This window comes from Entelurus aequoreus, linkage group LG15 (assembly GCF_033978785.1).
Source record: "Entelurus aequoreus isolate RoL-2023_Sb linkage group LG15, RoL_Eaeq_v1.1, whole genome shotgun sequence".
Classification (NCBI taxonomy): Eukaryota; Metazoa; Chordata; class Actinopteri; order Syngnathiformes; family Syngnathidae; genus Entelurus; species Entelurus aequoreus.
The window spans coordinates 4773187-4792402 of record NC_084745.1 but is presented as its reverse complement, the minus strand read 5'-3'; the positions used below and the strand labels follow the sequence as shown (position 1 = coordinate 4792402).

At 43.8% G+C, this 19216-nt stretch overlaps 1 protein-coding gene and 1 long non-coding RNA gene across 7 annotated transcripts; one reads left to right on the top strand and one right to left on the bottom strand.

Moving 5' to 3' along the window:
- The first annotated feature begins 3362 nt into the window (after nucleotides 1-3362).
- Nucleotides 3363-15199, top strand: LOC133630348 (transcription factor 7-like 1-B). 6 transcript variants are annotated; one of them, XM_062021911.1, is made up of 8 exons: nucleotides 3363-3596; nucleotides 7917-7973; nucleotides 8035-8099; nucleotides 8293-8367; nucleotides 8499-8652; nucleotides 12245-12352; nucleotides 12421-12469; nucleotides 12957-15199. In XM_062021911.1, the coding sequence occupies exons 1-8, from the start codon at nucleotides 3573-3575 to the stop codon at nucleotides 14033-14035; spliced, it is 1611 nt and encodes a 536-aa protein (XP_061877895.1). In that variant the 5' UTR covers nucleotides 3363-3572; the 3' UTR covers nucleotides 14036-15199. The 6 variants fall into 6 exon arrangements, with proteins under 6 accessions (XP_061877895.1, XP_061877896.1, XP_061877898.1 ...); XM_062021910.1 differs by lacking the exon at nucleotides 3363-3596 and adding an exon at nucleotides 4144-4453 and having other exon boundaries at nucleotides 13011-15199; XM_062021909.1 differs by lacking the exon at nucleotides 3363-3596 and adding an exon at nucleotides 4144-4453.
- Nucleotides 7611-16769, bottom strand: LOC133630350 (uncharacterized). The gene is made up of 3 exons (XR_009821235.1): nucleotides 16578-16769; nucleotides 16364-16462; nucleotides 7611-8086 (listed from the first exon to the last, which is right to left on the bottom strand). It is a non-coding gene; the product is annotated as an uncharacterized LOC133630350 (long non-coding RNA).
- Nucleotides 16770-19216: the final 2447 nt, after the last annotated feature.

The following is a 19216-nucleotide window of genomic DNA, read 5'->3' as shown; positions in this document are numbered from 1 at the left end:
TATTAATAAAAAAGTCCAGTCAATAAATGACAGGATTAGCAACTTGCAGAAAAACAAGCAAACATTTGAACAGTACGTCCTGAACGTAACCTAATGACAGCAGCATGTTGTTTTAATGCCCCCTAGGGAACTAAATGATACATGAACAATTCAAAAGATTATGGCCACATTGAAACGAGAATGTTTAAGGAAGATCTCACACTGATACTAACAATTGTTGAAATAGGTGTAACAGTTAAGGTTGCCAAGTTGAATCTACACTGAGGCGGTTATAGCATGTTAATAATAATAATAATAATAATTCCAATAGAATAATATCAATGTGGCCCCTGCAGTTTATTATTTATTTTAATTTTTTGACTTGGCCCTCAGCAGAAAAAGCTTGTCATAATACAAAACATTACAACATTATAGAAGCTGATGCAATTATTTATTTAAATGTCCAGGACGTTATTGCAACACTTATGTAAACTAATATAAATTCAATCATTGGTGATACAGGATATTGATTTATCTTGTAATATACTTGTTTGACCTAAAAATCGATCATTAATGATAAATGATCAGTAAATGTGATTGGTTGCCTTTATCAAGGACAACTATAGATTCACCAGTGACATAATACATCCTTGCAAGCCATGTCAATTAGCTAATTGATCACTATAAATAAATGTAACGACCGGAATGAAACTCAATGTAACAGAGTATAAGTAGCCTTTATTCTCAAAAATACTCAAAAGTAAAACATGTTACATTAAAATAACTCTGACAAGTACAAATGATCCAAGAAGTTGCTTAAGTAAATGTAACGTGTTACCACCCACCTCTGGTGCAGAACATGGGAAATTTGTACGATCTACTCACCCTGTTACATTCTCCCCCACCCCATAAACACAGATATCAAGACCAAGCTCCAAAAGGGCAGTGGCCAAGCTAGTGGACCCCAGCAGCGCAGAGGCAGCAACTCCACCATCAGCAGTTCTGACATGTTCTGGGAGAAGATAGGGGTGAGGGTGCTTTACAACCATCTTAGTAGTTAACTTACTGGGGACAACAGTTCTGACAAATTCTGGGAGAAGATAGGGATTAGGGTGCTTTACAACCATCTTCGTAGTTGACTTCCTGGGGACAACAGTTCTGACATGTTCTGGGAGAAGATAGGGGTGAGGGTGCTTTACAACAATCTTCGTAGTTGACTTTCTGGGGACAACAGTTCTGACAAATTCTGGGAGAAGATAGGGGTGAGGGTGCTTTACACCCATCTTCGTAGTTAACTTCCTGGGGACAACAGTTCTGACAAATTCTGGGAGAAGATAGGGATTAGGGTGCTTTACAACCATCTTCGTAGTGGACTTCCTGGGGACAACAGTTCTGACATGTTCTGGGAGAAGATAGGGGTGAGGGTGCTTTACAACAATCTTCGTAGTTGACTTTCTGGGGACAACAGTTCTGACATGTTCTGGGAGAAGATATGGATTAAGGTGCTTTACAACCATCTTTGTAGTTCAGAATCAGAATCACAATCAGCTTTATTGTCATTACGCAGGGCAACGAGATTGAGGCCATTCCATACAGTGCGATGTGTGCATGTAAGAAAACAATGTGTAAATATATAAAAATATAAAAAATATAGAAGTGCAAAGAAAGGTGTTGCACAAATGTGACTCTATACACCCTGTACAAATGTATTATATACAGTGGGTGAAATGAATATATACATGAATATCTACATGAAAAAAACAGGGTGGTTGGTGGAATGGGTTACTGCACCGAAGAGAAGGCAGTTATGAGGGACAATGGGGCAGTCCGTTCAGGGTGGTTATGGCCCTGGGGAAGAAGCTGTTCTTTAGCCTGTTTGTCTTGGTTTTAATGCACCTGTAGCGCTTCCCAGAGGGCAGCAGGTGGAACAGGTCAGAGCCAGGGTGGGTGCTGTCCTTGATGATGGCACTGGCTCTGTTGAGGCAGCGGGAGGTGTAGATGTCCATCAGACAGTTGACTTCCTGGGGACAACAGTTCTGACATGTTCTGTGAGAAGATAGGGGTGAGGGTGCTTTACAACAATCTTCGTAGTTGACTTTCTGGGGACAACAGTTCTGATATGTTCTGGGAGAAGATAGGGATTAAGGTGCTTTACAACCATCTTCGTAGTTGACTTTCTGGGGACAACAGTTCTGACATGTTCTAGGAGAGATATGGATTAAGGTGCTTTACAACCATCTTTGTAGTTGACTTCCTGGGGACAACAGTTCTGACATGTTCTGTGAGAAGATAGGGGTGAGGGTGCTTTACAACAATCTTCGTAGTTAACTTCCTGGGGACAACAGTTCTGACATGTTCTGTGAGAAGATAGGGGTGTGGGTGCTTTACAACAATCTTCGTAGTTGACTTTCTGGGGTCAACAGTTCTGACATGTTCTGGGAGAAGATATGGATTAAAGTGCTTTACAACCATCTTTGTAGTTGACTTCCTGGGGACAGTTGCACTGCGACTGGGGACTTCTTATCTTGAAGACGGAGTAGCTCTTTGGGACACACCCTGAGGAGAAAGCGGCTCAATGGGCTTGATGGGATTATTGACTGGCTCACCAGACTCCAGGTTCTCATCCCTGGCCTCACCTGGTGTAATCGGTGGCCAGAATTCAAGGCACTCATCAGGAGGTGGTAGAGGTGACATTAAGGCAGTTCGGCGCACTTGTCTTACTTGGGTGAGCCGATGCACAGGAGCAATCAAGGAGACCACGCCAGCAGGATCAGGAGCTTTTACAACCTGGTACCCTGTAGAACTCCATGCATCCTGGATCTTTCAGCGTCCCAGGCCAACATCACGCAGATACAGAGTTTGGCCAACCTTGACACTGGCCTCATGTCTCTCCTTCCTTGGTCTACCTGCCAATTCCAACCCTCTCGGGCCACATCCTAGCGACATGCATACATCTTCGATGCTCGGCCACCCACTCACATTTTCCAGCAGTGGACTGTGACCAAGGAGAAGTTTCTGGGGGGAGGTGTGGTTCCTGGCCAAACATTAAAAAGTGGGACTCACCAGTGGACTGATTGGAGGTTGTTATAATCGAAGACCAGTTGTGGAAGGTGATCAGGCCAATTACTTTAAAGTGTAATTACTACATAAGCAACCAGATCAATGTGCAGGACACTTCGATTACAGAAAATATGATTTCTAACTTATTATTGTGCATTTTTATATTTTATTTTCCACAGAGGCAAATTACCCTGATTTGGTGGAATGGTCTATCGATCTTTGCCTGACATGCAGACAGATGAGAGCTTCCCTTCAAGCCTCCTTACAAAGACATTTCCTGGTTATGACACCACTAAGGCACATCAAATAATAACTGAAAAAAAGAGTCAAGCCTGTGTCTCTTCTCAAACGCTTCACAGGCCCGCTTGCCTTCCCCAGGACTGATGTGTTCCTCAGATGCCAAAACCCTTACCTTGTGGGCCTTTTCATTGATTTTTTTTCTGTGAATCGGCAACCAGAGAAGAGGTTTTCTGGAACAGAGGATGGCCTGAACAGCAGATCCTGCTCTGGAGGGACTATTAGAAGCTGGGGAAATGTATGAACTCTCAAAATGGAAGGTATGTTCTTTGAACGTTTCACTTCCTTTAGTTCCACAGATTTGTCAAAAAGTCTGAAGGAAGCCTTGTTCTTTATCTGTTTCTAAGCAACTGACTGCCCCATCACTCTTTATTAGGGGTGTAGATGCCATAATTACAATTTGCAGGTCAGGTTTGATGTTCAGATCAGTAGAGCGAGGGAAGTGAATGCTAAGCATAAAACATATTGGAACTCCATTATCTGAATATTTGTTTTACAGTTTGTGGTTTTTGGAGCACAGGAATGTGGACTCATGCCAAGCCCTGCCTTGCACTGTGGAGCATTACAAAAAGACATGTCGTCATCGCCTTGTAATAATGCCTTTAATGACTTTGACATGAGGTCATCGCTTTATGTTGTTCCCCCCCGTGGCTTTTGAATGTCACGATACATCATGCTGACATAGAACTTCATCAGCGCTGTCAGAAATGGTGTTTTAGCAGCAGTTGTTAAATTTCAGCAGGTATGACATTACAAACTGCATCGGTTACAGTTTTTAGTTATATTTTAGTCAACCGAAGTAGTAAAATGATAATTTTGCAGAGTTTTTCTTCTATTTTTAGCAGAGTTACCTCTTGCATCACCAAAAAGCCGTATTTATTTGATAAATATCAGGTGTCTCGGATCAAGCTCAGACTTTCCTAACAGGATTTGAATCAAAATGCACCCGATCAGGCCAGACTGTCATTCTCGGCCTATGCTACCCACGTTCCCTTTGGGGCCCCGCTTTCCACAGCCGACTACAATGATGAACACCCCCAACATGTACAATGTACCACAGCAAATTAGGCCGCCAGTGCACCTCAATAGTCACGCAAATTTTCACAATCCCAGCCAGGTGAGTCACTCACACCTGCAAAGCAATCATCAATCAGAAAACATCTTGAAATGTTGAGTGGAAGGTTAATTGCCGGACAAATCCAGGACAACGAGAGGAGTGTTGCTCCAGTGCAGTTTGAGTAGGAGACATCGGCAGCTATGGAAAACATGTTTTGTTGTGTCAGCTTATCAGACTGTCGCTTCAAGCAGGCGAGTCAGAAAAGAAAACATGCTCACTGGATTAAAAGTGTTTGCCCCAAGTGAGGAAGTTTTGTGAGATTGGTCTTGGGATGCGGCCATGGAGCATGAGTTGGACAGGTAGATCTGTTCTGGGGTGATTAAGAAATCTGCAAGCTAAGGACTAACTCAACTGTCCATGTTAAACTTCTCACCCAACTGGTTCAAAGTATTTTTGATATGAGTACCTCTTCATGTTCAGTTGTGGTGGTTCATCTAAGTTCCATCTGGAAAGCCCCCTACACCCCATCTCTGCGCCCATCACTAGTCAGTACCTGAAGTCAGCATGTATTTCTTTGGGAGTGATTTTCATTTCACCTTATTTGGCATTGTGCAAGTGAGCAAAAACATCTCGTATTGGCATACAGCGAGTGTAAATATTTCATTGTTTCTGTTCACGCTGAAAAAGGTGAGCATGTCCAAATTGTACCCAACTGTCTCAATGACCCTACGGTTAGCGAAGGGAATTTATAAGACTTATGATTCTGATTCCATTCTTAATTCTGCTCAACACTTCTCAGTTATCCCTTCGATTCTGATTTGGGGGAAAAATAACAACCGGTTTGTTTAGTTGAGAAGTAACGTGTATTAGAAACTAAGGTTGTACAACAACCGTTACTGATAAAGTAACGCAGTCCTAATTAGTTAAACTTATAATTAGACAAACACAATACTTTACTGCCTTTGAAAAATACTGGTACTTTTTTTTTTAACTCAAACAAATGGCCTAAAGCAGGGATCACTACCTGGTGGACTGCGGTCCATTTCTTTGAATTAGCTGAGGAATAGCCTAAGGAGCCTAAGGGCAGTGTGAAATGGGTGGCAGCAAAAAGTAGTCCGAAGCTGGTTTCATGTACATGGAATTAATTTCTCCTTTAGTGGGAAAGTAGCCTGAGCAGTTGTGAGATTCAGAAGTTCTGGCCAGACATTATCGGCCTCAACTACCCGGCTGGGGAAAGGGCTCTGGAACCACTCCTTTATAGAGCCAGCGGTGAGAAATAGGGCAGGTGTGGCAATTATTATTGCTGGAATCCTCTTCCCCTCTCCATGATGGATGTTAGCCACCTTCCATGTAAGGGTGTTGCTGAGATGCTCACAGGCTTTACAATATGTCTAGAGACATGTTGGGCTGGGCATCACCTTGGCCCGCAGCTTTTATAACAAGGCTGTGACCATGCTTGACCGTAGACAAGACACCTGGTTGCCTCTACTAAGCCTAACTTATCCAAACTAACTTAAAGGCTTACTGAAAGCCACTACTAGCGACCACGCAGTCTGATAGTTTATATATCAATGATGAAATCTTAACGTTGCAACACATGCCAATACGGCCGGGTTAACTTATAAAGTGACATTTTAAATTTCCCGCGAAACTTCCGGTTGAAAACGTCTCGGTATGATGACGTTTGCGCGTGACGTCACGGAGTGAACGGAAGTATTCAGACCCCATTGGATCCAATACAAAAAGCTCTGTTTTCACCACATAATTCCACAGTATTCTGGACATCTGTGTTGGTGAATCTTTTGCAATTTGTTTAATGAACAATGAAGACTGCAAAGAAGAAAGCTGTAGGTGGGATCGGTGTATTAGCGGCGGACTACAGCAACACAACTAGGAGGACTTTGAGATGGATAGCAGATGCGCTAGCCAGCGACCTCACCTTGACTTCCTCCGTCTCCGGGCCGCCGACCGCATCTATGATCGGGTGAAGTCCTTCGTCACTCCGTCGATCGCTGGAACGCAGCTGAGCACGGGTGTTGATGAGCAGATGAGGGCTGGCTGGCATAGGTGGATAGCTAATGTTTTTAGCATAGCTCTGTCGAGGTCCCGTAGCTAAGTTAGCTTCAATGGCGTCGTTAGCAACAGCATTGTTAAGCTTCGACAGGCTGAAAAGCATTAACCGTGTAGTTACATGTCCATGGTTTAATAGTATTGTTGATTTTCTGTCTATCCTTCCAGTCAGGGGTTTATTTCTTTTGTTTCTATCTGCATTTAAGCACGATGCTATCATGTAGCTCCGTAGCTAAAGAGCTTCGCCGATGTATTGTCGTGGAGATAAAAGTCACTGAATGTCCATTTCGCGTTTTCGACTCATTTTCAAGAGGATATAGTATCCGAGGTGGTTTAAAATACAAATCCGTGATCCACAATAGAAAAAGGAGAACGTGTGGAATCCAATGAGCCAGCTTGTACCTAAGTTACGGTCAGAGCGAAAAAAGATACGTCCTGCACTGCACCCTAGTCCTTCACTCTCACGTTCCTCATCCACGAATCTTTCAACCTCGCTCAAATTAATGGGGTAATCATCGCTTTCTCGGTCCGAATCGCTCTCGCTGCTGGTGTAAACAATGGGGAAATGTGAGGAGCCCTTCCACCTGTGACGTCACGCTACTCCCGGTACAGGCAAGGCTTCTTTTATCAGCGATCAAAAGTTGCGAAGTTTATCGTCGATGTTCTCTACTAAATCCTTTCAGCAAAAATATGGCAATATCGCGAAATGATCAAGTATGACACATAGAATGGATCTGCTATCCCCGTTTAAATAAAAACATTTCATTTCAGTAGGCCTTTAAGTTTATCTGCGACTCATCAGACCACAGGACATGGTTCCATTAATCTATATCCTTCCTCAGCTTGTCTTCAGCCAACGTTTTTCCGTTTTTTGAGTCTGCTATCATCTTTAGAAGCTTCTTTCTCGAGCAACAACCCTACAGAGCAAATTGATGCAGTATGGTCTGATCACTGACAGGCCGATCCTCCTTCCTTCATCTTCTGCAGCAATGCTGGCAGGACTCATACGTCTACTTTACAAACAACCTCTGGATAAAATGGACCATTGTTAGGACTGTTCTGAGTGGAAGCCGCTGTATGGTCTTGGCCACCCAGCTGCAGCTCATTGTTGGGGTGTCGGTACGGTTTACTTTAAAACTGGAGCAACAATGGGATTTCTTTTTTTAGTCCCAAATAATATCGCAAAGAGCATGACATTGGGAATCAGAAGAAAATTAATAAGGCACATGATTTTTGTTTCTGTATATTTATATAGCACTTTTTCTTTGGAGACTTTACATATCTACTATTTATCTACATTTTTAAGCAACATGTAAACCAGTGTGGATGTCTTGGCCAAGGACACAAGGCCACTGACAAGGATGGCGGAAGCCGGAATCGAACCAGGAACCCTCTCGTGTCATTATGTTTACAGTAAATGTGTGTAACATTTAATATCCCCTTTAAACAACAGCAACTGCCGCATCAATGGCCCGTGCAAAACGTCCTAGGACCACACCCTCAGCAAATGGTAGGACCATGCAGGTATAATTCTAGACTCCATCAGCTTGATGTTGACCACTTGTGTTTAGATGAGGGCCCCGTCAGGAATGATGATGACGCCTGGGACCCCTCAAATGGTTCCTGTTGGATTCATGTGAGTTATTAAGCGTTGTCAGTTACTATTTTTTACTCCTATTACTTTACTAGTCTTCCATTCTATTGTTGAAGTCATGTTCTCTGTCCTGTTTGTATGTGTGACATGTATTCAAAGTGGGATGAATAAAGTTTAAACTATTCCTGGAATATTCTTATCTTGATGACCTTTCTATTATTTCATATCTTTGTAGGAATGGAGAAATTTTGTTTGAGCAGGTACACCCCTTAATGTCTGCAGCACCTCCCCAAAACCTCTTCACGTCAATGTAAGATTTCTTTGGAACAACAAATCCAGCTATCTGGTTTCTCTTTTTAAAAGCACAGTCTAGATTTAAGACACCTATTTTATCTATGGAAGTTAATAGTTTTTCTTTGTTCTGTTCTGCTCCTATGTCAGTAATGCAAGGAAGACTGAACACGTGCGGGAGCGACCGTATATTAAGAAGCCGCCAAATGCTTTTATGTTGTTTGCAAATAAGTACAGAGAAATAGTCACCATGCAACTGGAAAAGAGAGACAGCGCATCTGTTCATGTGGCCCTTGGTAAAATGGTAGGTTTGCTCACTTAAGTGCCACAGATTTCATGATATCATTTTGGGGGGAAAGGTATACAGGCAATGAATGCGCCATAGAAGGAAGCACAAGAGACAGTCAATCCTTTCAATGACCGTGATAGTTTAGAAATGTATGAACATGTGGTCCTTCACCAGTGGTGTCAGAAAACCAGGACTGGTGTCACAAAAACTACAAACCACAGTAGCATTGTTCCCTTTGAAATAGTTCTATTGGAGGCCTGACACTTTCCTGGCCTTTGCCACACCTTTATGCAGTTTGGGAAGGATTCATTCTGGAAGGATTCTTCCTGGAAGTATTATTTCTGGAATAATTCTTTCTGGAATAATTTTTCCTGGAAGGTGTCATGTCTGTGTGATCATGTTTTGTTTTAGTCATGTTCGGTTTTGTTTTTGGACTCCTTGTGCACTTTTGTTTGTGTTGTCACCATAGTAACCCATTAGTTTTCACCTGTCATGTCACGCACCTGTTTCACGTTTAGAGTCACGCACCTGTTTCACGTTTAGAGTCACGCACCTGTTTTTACTGATCATGTCACTATTTAAGCCTGTCTGTTTCTGTTGTTCGTCCTGGTGACATCCTCTGTCATTTCATCCATGCTACTGCTACCCACAAGATTAATGTTTATTAGTTTATTCTTCATGCCATTGCCAAGTAAGTTTTTGTTATTGTTCATAGTTTTTTGCCATTGTGCAAGTTTTGTTTTCATAGTCAAGTTTTTGTACTTTCGCCATTGTGTGCGCCTTTTGTTTATTCTTTTTTGAGTGTTAATATTAAATCATGTATATAAATTCACGTCTTGCCCGCGCCAACTTTCCGTTGCCTTCTGTAAAAACAAACCCCCAGGACCAAGTCATGACAGAATGTCACCAGCATAAATGTTTTTTCGCACGTAAGTTGGACAAGTTGGACAGTTTGAATGAGGCTTCTTGGGAGGTGCTGCACGCCATGGAGACCGAGACGCTGCGCTTTTCCCCCAGGGAGCGCAGGGGGATAATGTGGGGGAATGGAAGCAAGCTGGTGCCGATCGGCGCGTTGTTCCCGTCCCGGAAGCGTCGCCAAGGACGAGGAAAGACTTCTGCGAGCCGGCAGGACACGCCGCTCCCACAAGCCCCTCCCCCTCCGGGCGGAAGCAAGCAGCAGCCAGCCCTGCTTCGCACTGATGACGTCACAGACCAGGATTTTTTTTTCAATACTTTTTCTTTTGATCACTCACCTCCAGCAAAAGACTCTTATCCCATAAACATTATAAAACATATCAGAACATGCTTTTGGACATTAGAGCAAGTCAATCCAAGCCACCCAAATTCCATGCCCCGCCCCCCAGGACTCAAGCCACGCCCAAGTCACAATTTTTTTTTTCACCCAATAAAACCCAGGTAGAAGAAAAAATACTTTGTGGACAATTTAAAGGGGAGGATTCGGCCCCCCTCCTGACTTCCCTCCACCCACCCCAAAAGACGGTTCCGGAGTGCGTCTGGTATCCGCTCCTTGAGGGGGGCTAGGGCTGGGAGCTGTTCAGGTGGGGTCGCTCAGCGTCATGCCATGCCACAACCTCTAGTACGACCGCCACCACCAGTTTTTCGGCCTGCTAAGCCACAACCTCCGGTTCGGCCACCACCACCGATCTTTCGGCCGGCTAAGCCGCAACGTCCGTCCCGGCCACCACCACCGGTCTTTCGGCCTACCAAGCCGCAACCCCCAGCTAGGCCACTTCCACCTGCACCACGGCTAGCTACACCAAGGCTAGCTCCACGGCTAGCGCCAGCCCCATGATCAAGGCTAGCGCCAGCCCCACACCAGGCTCCAGTGCTGCCAGTAGCAGCTCCACGCCAAGCTCCAGTGCTGCCAGTAGCAGCTCCACGCCAAGCTCCAGTGCTGCCAGTAGCAGCTCCACACCAAGCTACGCTACCAGCTCCACGCCGCCAAGTGCCGCCAGTCGCAGCTTCACGCCGCCAAGTGCTGCCAGTCGCAGCTTCACGACGCCAAGTGCCGCCAGTAGCAGCTTCACGACGCCAAGTGCCGCCAGTCGCAGCTTCACGACGCCAGGTGCCGCCAGTCGCAGCTCCACGACGCCAAGTGCCGCCAGTCGCAGCTCCACGACGCCAAGTGCCGCCAGTCGCAGCTCCACAACGCCAAGTGCCGCCAGTCGCAGCTCCACGACGCCAAGTGCCGCCAGTCGCAGCTCCACGACGCCAAGTGCTGCCAGTCGCAGCTCCACGACGCCAAGACCAAGACCCCCACGACGCCAAGACCAAGACCCCCCAAGCCAAGACCAAGACCCCCCAAGCCAAGACCAAGACCAAGACCCCCGATGCCAAGACCAAGACCAGGCACCGCCATGCCAAGACCAGGCACTGCCACGCCGAGCTTCGCCGCCCGACGCGCCACGCCGAGCTTCGCCGCCCGACGCGCCACGCCGAGCTTCGCCGAGCTTCGCCGAGCTTCGCCGAGCTTCGCCGAGCTTCGCCGCCTGCTTCATCTGCTGCTTCCACGCCTGCCATGACGATGACGCGCCTGTCTTCTCGTCGGCCACGGATATGGCCGCTACCTGGTCGTCCGCCACGTCAAGTGCGCCCACCTCATCGTCGGCCACAGATGTGGCCCTTCCCGGGTCGCCCACCTCGCCTGTGGCAGCAGCGTTCCACTCGCCGCCGCCACATGACTATGCCTCGGTGGATTCGGGGCCACTTGGCCTGGCGACCCACCGCCATGTCCCCCTCCCGCCCTCCCATGACTCTTGTTCATTTTTTGTGTTTTGGACATCTGGGATCTGTCCGTAAGGTGGGGGGGCTCTGTCATGTCTGTGAGATCATGTTTTGTTTTAGTCATGTTTGGTTTTGTTTTTGGACTCCTTGTGCACGTTTGTTTGTGTTGTCACCATAGTAACCCATTAGTTTTCACCTGTCATGTCACGCACCTGTTTCACGTTTAGAGTCACGCACCTGTTTCACGTTTAGAGTCACGCACCTGTTTTCACTGATCATGTCACTATTTAAGCCTGTCTGTTTCTGTTCGTCCTGGTGACATCCTCTATCATTTCATCCATGCTACTGCTACCCATAGTTTATTCTTCATGCCATTGCCAAGTAAGTTTTTGTTATTGTTCAGTTTTTTGCCATTGTGCAAGTTTTGTTTTCAGTCAAGTTTTTGTACTTCCGCCATTGTGCGCACCTTTTGTTTATTCTTTTTTGAGTGTTAGTATTAAATCATGTATATAAATTCACGTCTTGCCTGCGCCAACTTTCTGTTGCCTTCTGGAAAAACAAATCCCAAGGACCAAGCCTTGACAGAAGGATTATTTCTGGAATAATTATTTCTGGAATAATTCTTTCTGGAAGGATTCATTCTGGAAAGATTCTTCCTGGAAACATTCTTACTGGAAGGATTCTTTCTGGAAAGATTATTTCTGGAAAGATTATTTCTGGAAAGAGTCTTTCTGGAAATATTTTTTCTGGAGAAATTCTTTCTGGATAGATTCTTTCTGGAAGGATTTTTTCTGGTAGGATTCTTTCTACGAAGATTTTTTCTGGAAAGATTCTGTATGACTATGTTTTGTTGTCTTTTCAGTGGAAGTTGCTCCCGCAGGCAGACAGGGACAAATATTATGAGGAAGCCGATGCTCAGAAGCGACGTCACGCACAACAGTATCCTCGCTGGTCCACCTGTGAAAACTACGTGAGTTCAGCTTAACTTCTTTGTGATTCCACATGACCAAGTAAAACTAAAAACACCTTTTTTTCAAGGGGAAACGCAGGAAGCGGCGGAAAAGTAAACTTCCATCCAGTGTTTCAAGTAAGTCACGTCATACCAACTCAACCACCACCTGTGTAGTTCATTACATGACTGGATCACAAATGGTAGCCTGCTGAGATGCCTTCTAATATCTGAGGGGTTTTCTCATCATATCGAAAGATTGTGTAGATTGTGCAGGGGTACTAAAGTTGTCATTGATCCACAAGGACACCACTTATAATAATAATAATAATAATATTGGATTAGATTTATATAGCGCTTTCTAGACACTCAAAGTGCTTCACAGAGAAGTGAGAACCCATCATTCGTTCACAAATGGTGGGGGTAACCTAAATAAGCTCTGCTTCTTTGTACTTCCTTTTTGAACATGTTGAATTGTGTAAGTGTAAATATGTTGTGACTCCAATGTAACTTTTGGAGCATGTCCAAAGTAAACTGAAGTATTCCCAGTCGTTTGCCTTCAAGGTTGATTGGTCGATGAGTTGGTTGGACACTTGATTGGCTTGCCTGCTTGTTGTTATTGCAGGGGATACACCCGACTCAGAACATGTAAGTAGTATGAGTATGTGTCTTCCTCCAGTCCAGACAGGCATGATGGCATCGGAAGAATTAGACTCTTCTTCAGCCACGACTGGTGCAGACACTCCAGAGACCATGCAGTACAACTCCCAGTCTCTTTCTGCCCTGAGTTCTGACGAGTCTGAGGATGCAGCCACTGAGGAGAACTTTACACAGCTGCCATGTGTCGAGAATGACATTCCGGTGGCTCCTGATGGACCGACGCAGGGAGAAACTCTTGAAAATGACCATGCACTCAATCTCCTCGATTGTATGCTTCTGTCTCCTGCGTCTCAGATTGAGCTCCAGAGTGTCGGGGATGGGTTCCAATTGTTCCTGGAACATTTTGAGCCAGAGACTGTCGCAGTACATACAGAGACTGATGAATCCAGAAAGCCTCTGAGTTTAGAAGAATCACAGCAGCTCATCATCAAGCTATTTGACAACCCTTCACTGACAGGGAACATCATGGTCGGGACTCAACAGGGTCACGAAATAAAAGCTAGTTCCTCCAAGCCTCTGAGCAAATACATTCAGTTACCTTCTACTGCCGAGAGAGGCAACTCCAGTCAGACAATGGCGATCGGGACCTTGAAACAAGAGGTCGAGGTCCAAATAACAATGGGACATCTTGAAATTCCCACCTCTGTGGCAGTCGATGTCAAGGATGAACCCCAGCTGCCCCTCACCATCCAGAGTCAGAAAATAACACAAGTGGCCATTGCCCACGTTGTACATAATCACATGTTAGAAGCAGAGCCGCCAAGTCTACAGAGTCGAGACAAAGCTCTCCAACTACCATCTGAGAACGATCTTAACTCCTCTGCTGGACACTTGTGGAGCTTTAAGGAAGAGGCTCTGGCTCTGCACAGCCAGAAAATGAGAGTGTCCCTTCAGTCTCTGAGTAAGGAAAACCTGTCTGGACAGTTGCCACATTTCGAGTGTCTCTCCTCTGCAGAATATTCAAGAGAGGAAGACCTCCTCCAGTGCCTCAGCTTTGGTGACGAACTGCAATTGTCTCCGGATTTTAACGCTGGAAGATCGTGAGTTGCTGAAGTTTTTCATGTTTGACTTTGTGTCTCCCAGGGCTGGACATGTGGTGGCAAAGAGGGAACCACTGTTTACATACATTAGAATAGTTAACTAGGGCCTCTCAAAGGCTTTCTGTATGGCATGTTTGGTGCAGTGTTGCTCATCAGACTCTGTAGGAAATAGTTTTACAAAACTGAAGTTGGCTTTAAGGGGATCCAAATATATTTTCTTCTAGTCTTCCCTCACTTTAGAAACCCCTACAGTAGATATTCTCTTGACTATATATATATATTTATATTTTATTATCATAAGTTTTATTTTATTTGATCTGCCTGTTGCGTCTTTTTTCATTTTTATTTTGATGACGTGCGACATCAAATCCGACAGCATATAAGGTTCTTAAATGAAACATTTTCCTGAACTGGGTGACACACACAGGTCAAAATTGTGTGCGTGGAGTCATGAAAATGATTTCAAATGTAAAAGATCGATGCAGACTTTGATTGAGCTTAGTGTAAACATTGTCCCGAACTGCTTCTCATGTGTACACATTGGAAAGTACCACATAAAGTGATGAAGGTCAACAGAATGATATTTTTGTTTTAAATCTCCTAGCTACATATGTTTTGTTATTATATGCTTAGTAGTGAAACCATCTCTTTCTAAAACAAACAAAAAACCAGCGATTGGAAGTATCAACTTTTTACATGCCTGTGTTTTTATAGTATAAGAGATATATACATGTATTTTTGTATCAAATTAATTTATTGAAATTTTATGTGTGCTTAGTGTGCAAGAAAATTCCTTTTTTATAACTAGGCTCCTAATGTCTGCCCTTCCCTCAGCAATTATTCTTGCCGAAATCTTGTTTTTGTACTGTGGTCTAGTGAGTTGTACCTCCATTGAGGATTTGCACACCTCAAAAATCCGAAAAGAGGGATGGGAATATTTATCACAATGTGGACTTTTTTAACACAACTGCAAAACAGTCTGGTTGATTTGACCATCCTTCTGGAACTCACTTTTACCTTCTCAGTTTACATACTGCTGCTGTGACTGCACTTTATGTGTACTTTCTCCAGACTTGTACAAGTCTGTATCATGTATCCATGTTCTGTATATATGTGTCTTTGTATACAATGTATATACACGTATTTATGCTGCTATGTAACACTAAAAAGACATGAATGGCCTGAATCAACAACCAAGTGTGTGAACATGCCTGGAGAATAAAAGATTCTTAGTCTGGACCTGTTTGAAGTGACTTCTGATGCATCTAAGACTGAATGTAAAACACTGCCTGTCACCCACACATTAAAAAAAACATTACTACAATCTTCAGATGGTTTTTTTGCACAACTAAATTGTGTTATTTTCAGTGTGACCCATTCTGATGCAGACATAATGTCGTATTTTACATTTATGTTCCACGGACCAACATCAAACAAGCTGTGGCCGCGAAAGAGACTCGGGCCGCACTTTGGACACCACTTGCCAAGACCAAATATTTGTTTGCATGGGTTATGTCATCAAATACCAACTTACAACAACACAACACTTTCACTACAGCTTGAAAGTGCTCATTTATGGAAAAATAACTTGTCATACGGCATTGTGGTACTTGACATAATGTAGTCAGTAGTACTTGACATAATGTAGTCAGTGGTACTTGACATAATGTAGTCAGTGGTACTTGACATAATGTAGTCAGTGGTACTTGACATAATGTAGTCAGTAGTACTTGACATAATGTAGTCAGTGGTACTTGACATAATGTAGTCAGTGGTACTTGACATAATGTAGTCAGTGGTACTTGACATAATGTAGTCAGTGGTACTTTATATAATGTCGTCAGTGGTACTTGACATAATGTAGTCAGTAGGGGTGGATTGTAATATTTCAAAGGTTCTACATATATAACTATGGACCATAAACCCATGGAAGTACCAACATTGCTTGATAAAAGTGTGATGAGATGAATATTTTTTTCTTTTTTCCAAATGTGTTTTTCATATTGTTACATTTTTTATGTGAGTCACAATATAGTTTGTTTTTTGCACTATTGACTTTATTTTGCTTAAAAATTGTATGTGATAAAAAGGAAAAAAGGTTATAATGTTATGATTTTGTTGATATTGTTAATTTAGTGTACTTGTTATTTGCTCAGAGATACAAAATTATTTGTTATTTCATTTGGACTATAACCATGATCATCAATGATTTTGCAATTTCTTTAATGTGTACGTTTTCTTTATAAATGTTATCGGTATGAATATTAACAAATCTGCCCTTGTTTTCTTGGTATCGAATTGATACAAAAATGTGCAGTATCAGTCAGCCAACCTTGCAAGTGGGCAGGAAACAGTCTGAGGTCCCGTTAGTTCCGCCCAGGGTCCTCGTTTTGCTTGGACTTTGATGACGCCACGTCTGGCTCATTGAATACTGAAGGGAGGAGAATATTTTACTCCTACAGTACGCAAGAAATAAAACTCACCAAGTCCTTTTCAGATTCACCATCCTAGATTTATTTTAGTGTTTGATTGAAGCAAAGACTTACAATTCTCTAAAGGCTACACGCAGGGAAAGGAGACATCTTGCTTCCTCTGGCTCATCGCAAAATGTCAGTCTTCTCCTTCCCAAGGACTGAAAAACTGTTCCAAAGAGGGGGTTGGGGTGTCTTGGTCCCATCTGACTCCGGTTTCCATGGTCACTGCTCCTTCGCTGGCTTATCTTGATTAGTGCCGCTCGCAAATACCTCACACTCAAGTCATTGTGTGTCCCTTTATATGTGTGACTTTAGATCTACCCATTGACATAAATACCTAGTGCAGGGGTCGGCAACCTTTACCACTCAAAGAGCCATTTCGGCAAGTTTCACAAATTAAAGAAAATAATGGGAGCCACAAAAAAAAAATTTAATTTTAAAATGAAAAACACCGCATACAAAGCTTAAATTGCTTTTTGCTATGTTAACCAGGGGTCTCAGACACACGCAGCGGCACGCACTATAACATGGAAATTTGATGTCAGTGCGGCCCGCGAGTTTGGAATGAATGGCGCTTGATAGCGTCATACTTGCCAAGTCTCACTATTTCCGGGAGACTCCAGAGTCCAGGGGTGGGCAATTAATTTTTACCGGGGGCCGCATGAGCAACCCGAGCACTGCTGGAGGGCCACACCGACAATATTTCAATTAAATTTTGCACAAATTATTTTTGATATACCGTAAGATAGATAATATTTTCATTTAACCTAACTTATCTTTATACAAAAGCAGATGGCTTTTGATGGTTTTATTTTTAACACTTTCTTACATAACACTTCCTGATGTGTAATACAATACAAAAATGTCAATTTCTGTCACTTCATCCTGCATCCTCTTTGTTGTGAACGTAGCACGCCTGTAAGGTGATTGGCGAAGAAGGAAGAAGCATTGCTGTTGCGGAAATGAGGAGTGAGGATTGGTTTTCCTTTTGGAAAGAACGAGATAAGTTGAGCTGTGTTAGTATAGCTTGCTCAATAAAAGTTTAAAAAGAGCATCAGACTTGGTGTGCACTTCTTCTGGACGCTACAATTGGTGTCAGAAGTGGGATGAAATGCCTCCCAGTTCGCCTTGCCATCAAACCTGGGAGTCTTCATTGAGGGCGGAATTCCCCCGTGGCAAGCAGCGTGGCTGCACCTGTAAACGCTGCCTCTCTCTCTCCTTTTTGCGGCAAGCTCCTCAAGTGGCACGTACCTCCCGATGACGTAGCACACAAGCAGCGCAGTATGCGCAGTTTTACTTCTGCCACCAATTGTAGCGTCCAGAAGAAGTGCACACCAAGTCTGATGCTCTTTTTAAACTTTTATTGAGCAAGCTATACTAACACAGCTCAACATATCTCGTTCCTTCCACACGCACGTCTCCTCACTTCTCATTTACACAACTCAAGAAGACAACATCTACTTCAGCAGGTCGTTACACTATATTCTTTAAACACAACAACGTGTGTACCACAAATTGAGCACACGGCTTTACCTTTACTTGGCAGTCCATGTCTTGTTGAAAACACGCCATTCGTCATCAACTTTTCTCTTTTTAGCGTCTCGGGGATAACCGGGCATCACTTGTCGCTGTGCGCCTTCCCTCACAGGACATACACACATATAACACTTTTCAAAATAAAAGCAGCACAGTTGTATTGCACGCACGACAAAGATGTTCTTTTAAATTTATTTTGTGATTGCCGCTCGTGAATTTTGTATTTGTGATTGCCGCTGCGCGCACGAGCATACGTCCACACGGAAGTAATACAAATAACGCTTTTCAAAACAAAAGCAGCACAGTTGTATTGCACACTCAAAATAGATACTTTTTAAAATTTATTTTGTAATTTATAATTGGCCTCACGCGGGCCGCCGCAGAATTCCCAGGTCTGCTCCAGACCATCAGAGCGAGATGGCACTGCTTTGGCGCCCTCTGCAGTCTGCCCTAATAGTGTACCTGCTCGACCACATGTAGAATGCAGCTTCAACTTGCTCACGTTAGTGACAGCAAGGCGTACTAGGTCAGCAGCCACACAGCTTACACTGACGGTAGCCGTACCGTATAAAACAACTTTAACACTGTTACGTTACAAATATGCACCACACTTTGAACCCACACCAAAAAAGAATGACAAACACATTTCTGGAGAACATCTGCACTGTAACACAACATAAACACAACACAACCAATACCCAGAATCCCATGTAGCACTAACTCTTCCGCTCAACCGACGCACGGAGGGGGGCTGGGGGTTGATGTTTGGGGGGGGTTTGGTGGTAGGGGGGGGTGTATAATCTAGACCGGAAGAGTTAGGGCTGCATGGGATTCTGGGTATTGGTTGTGTTGTGTTTATGTTGTGTTACGGTGGGATGTTCTCCAGAAATGTGTTTGTCATTCTTTTTTGGTGTGGGTTCACAGTGTGGCGCATATTTGTAACGTAGCAGTGTTAAAGTTGTTTTATACGGCTACCGTCAGTGTAAGCTGTGTGGCTGTTGACTAAGTATGCTTTGCTGTCTCCTACGTGTGCAAGTACAATCTACATACAACATGTGGCCGGGCTGGCATGCTGTTTGTAAATGCTATAGAGGACAATTACTGCAGTTCAATTAGGGCACGCCCTTAATTTAGTAATTAGAGTGAAAATAGGATTATATTTTCCCTGGGAGTTA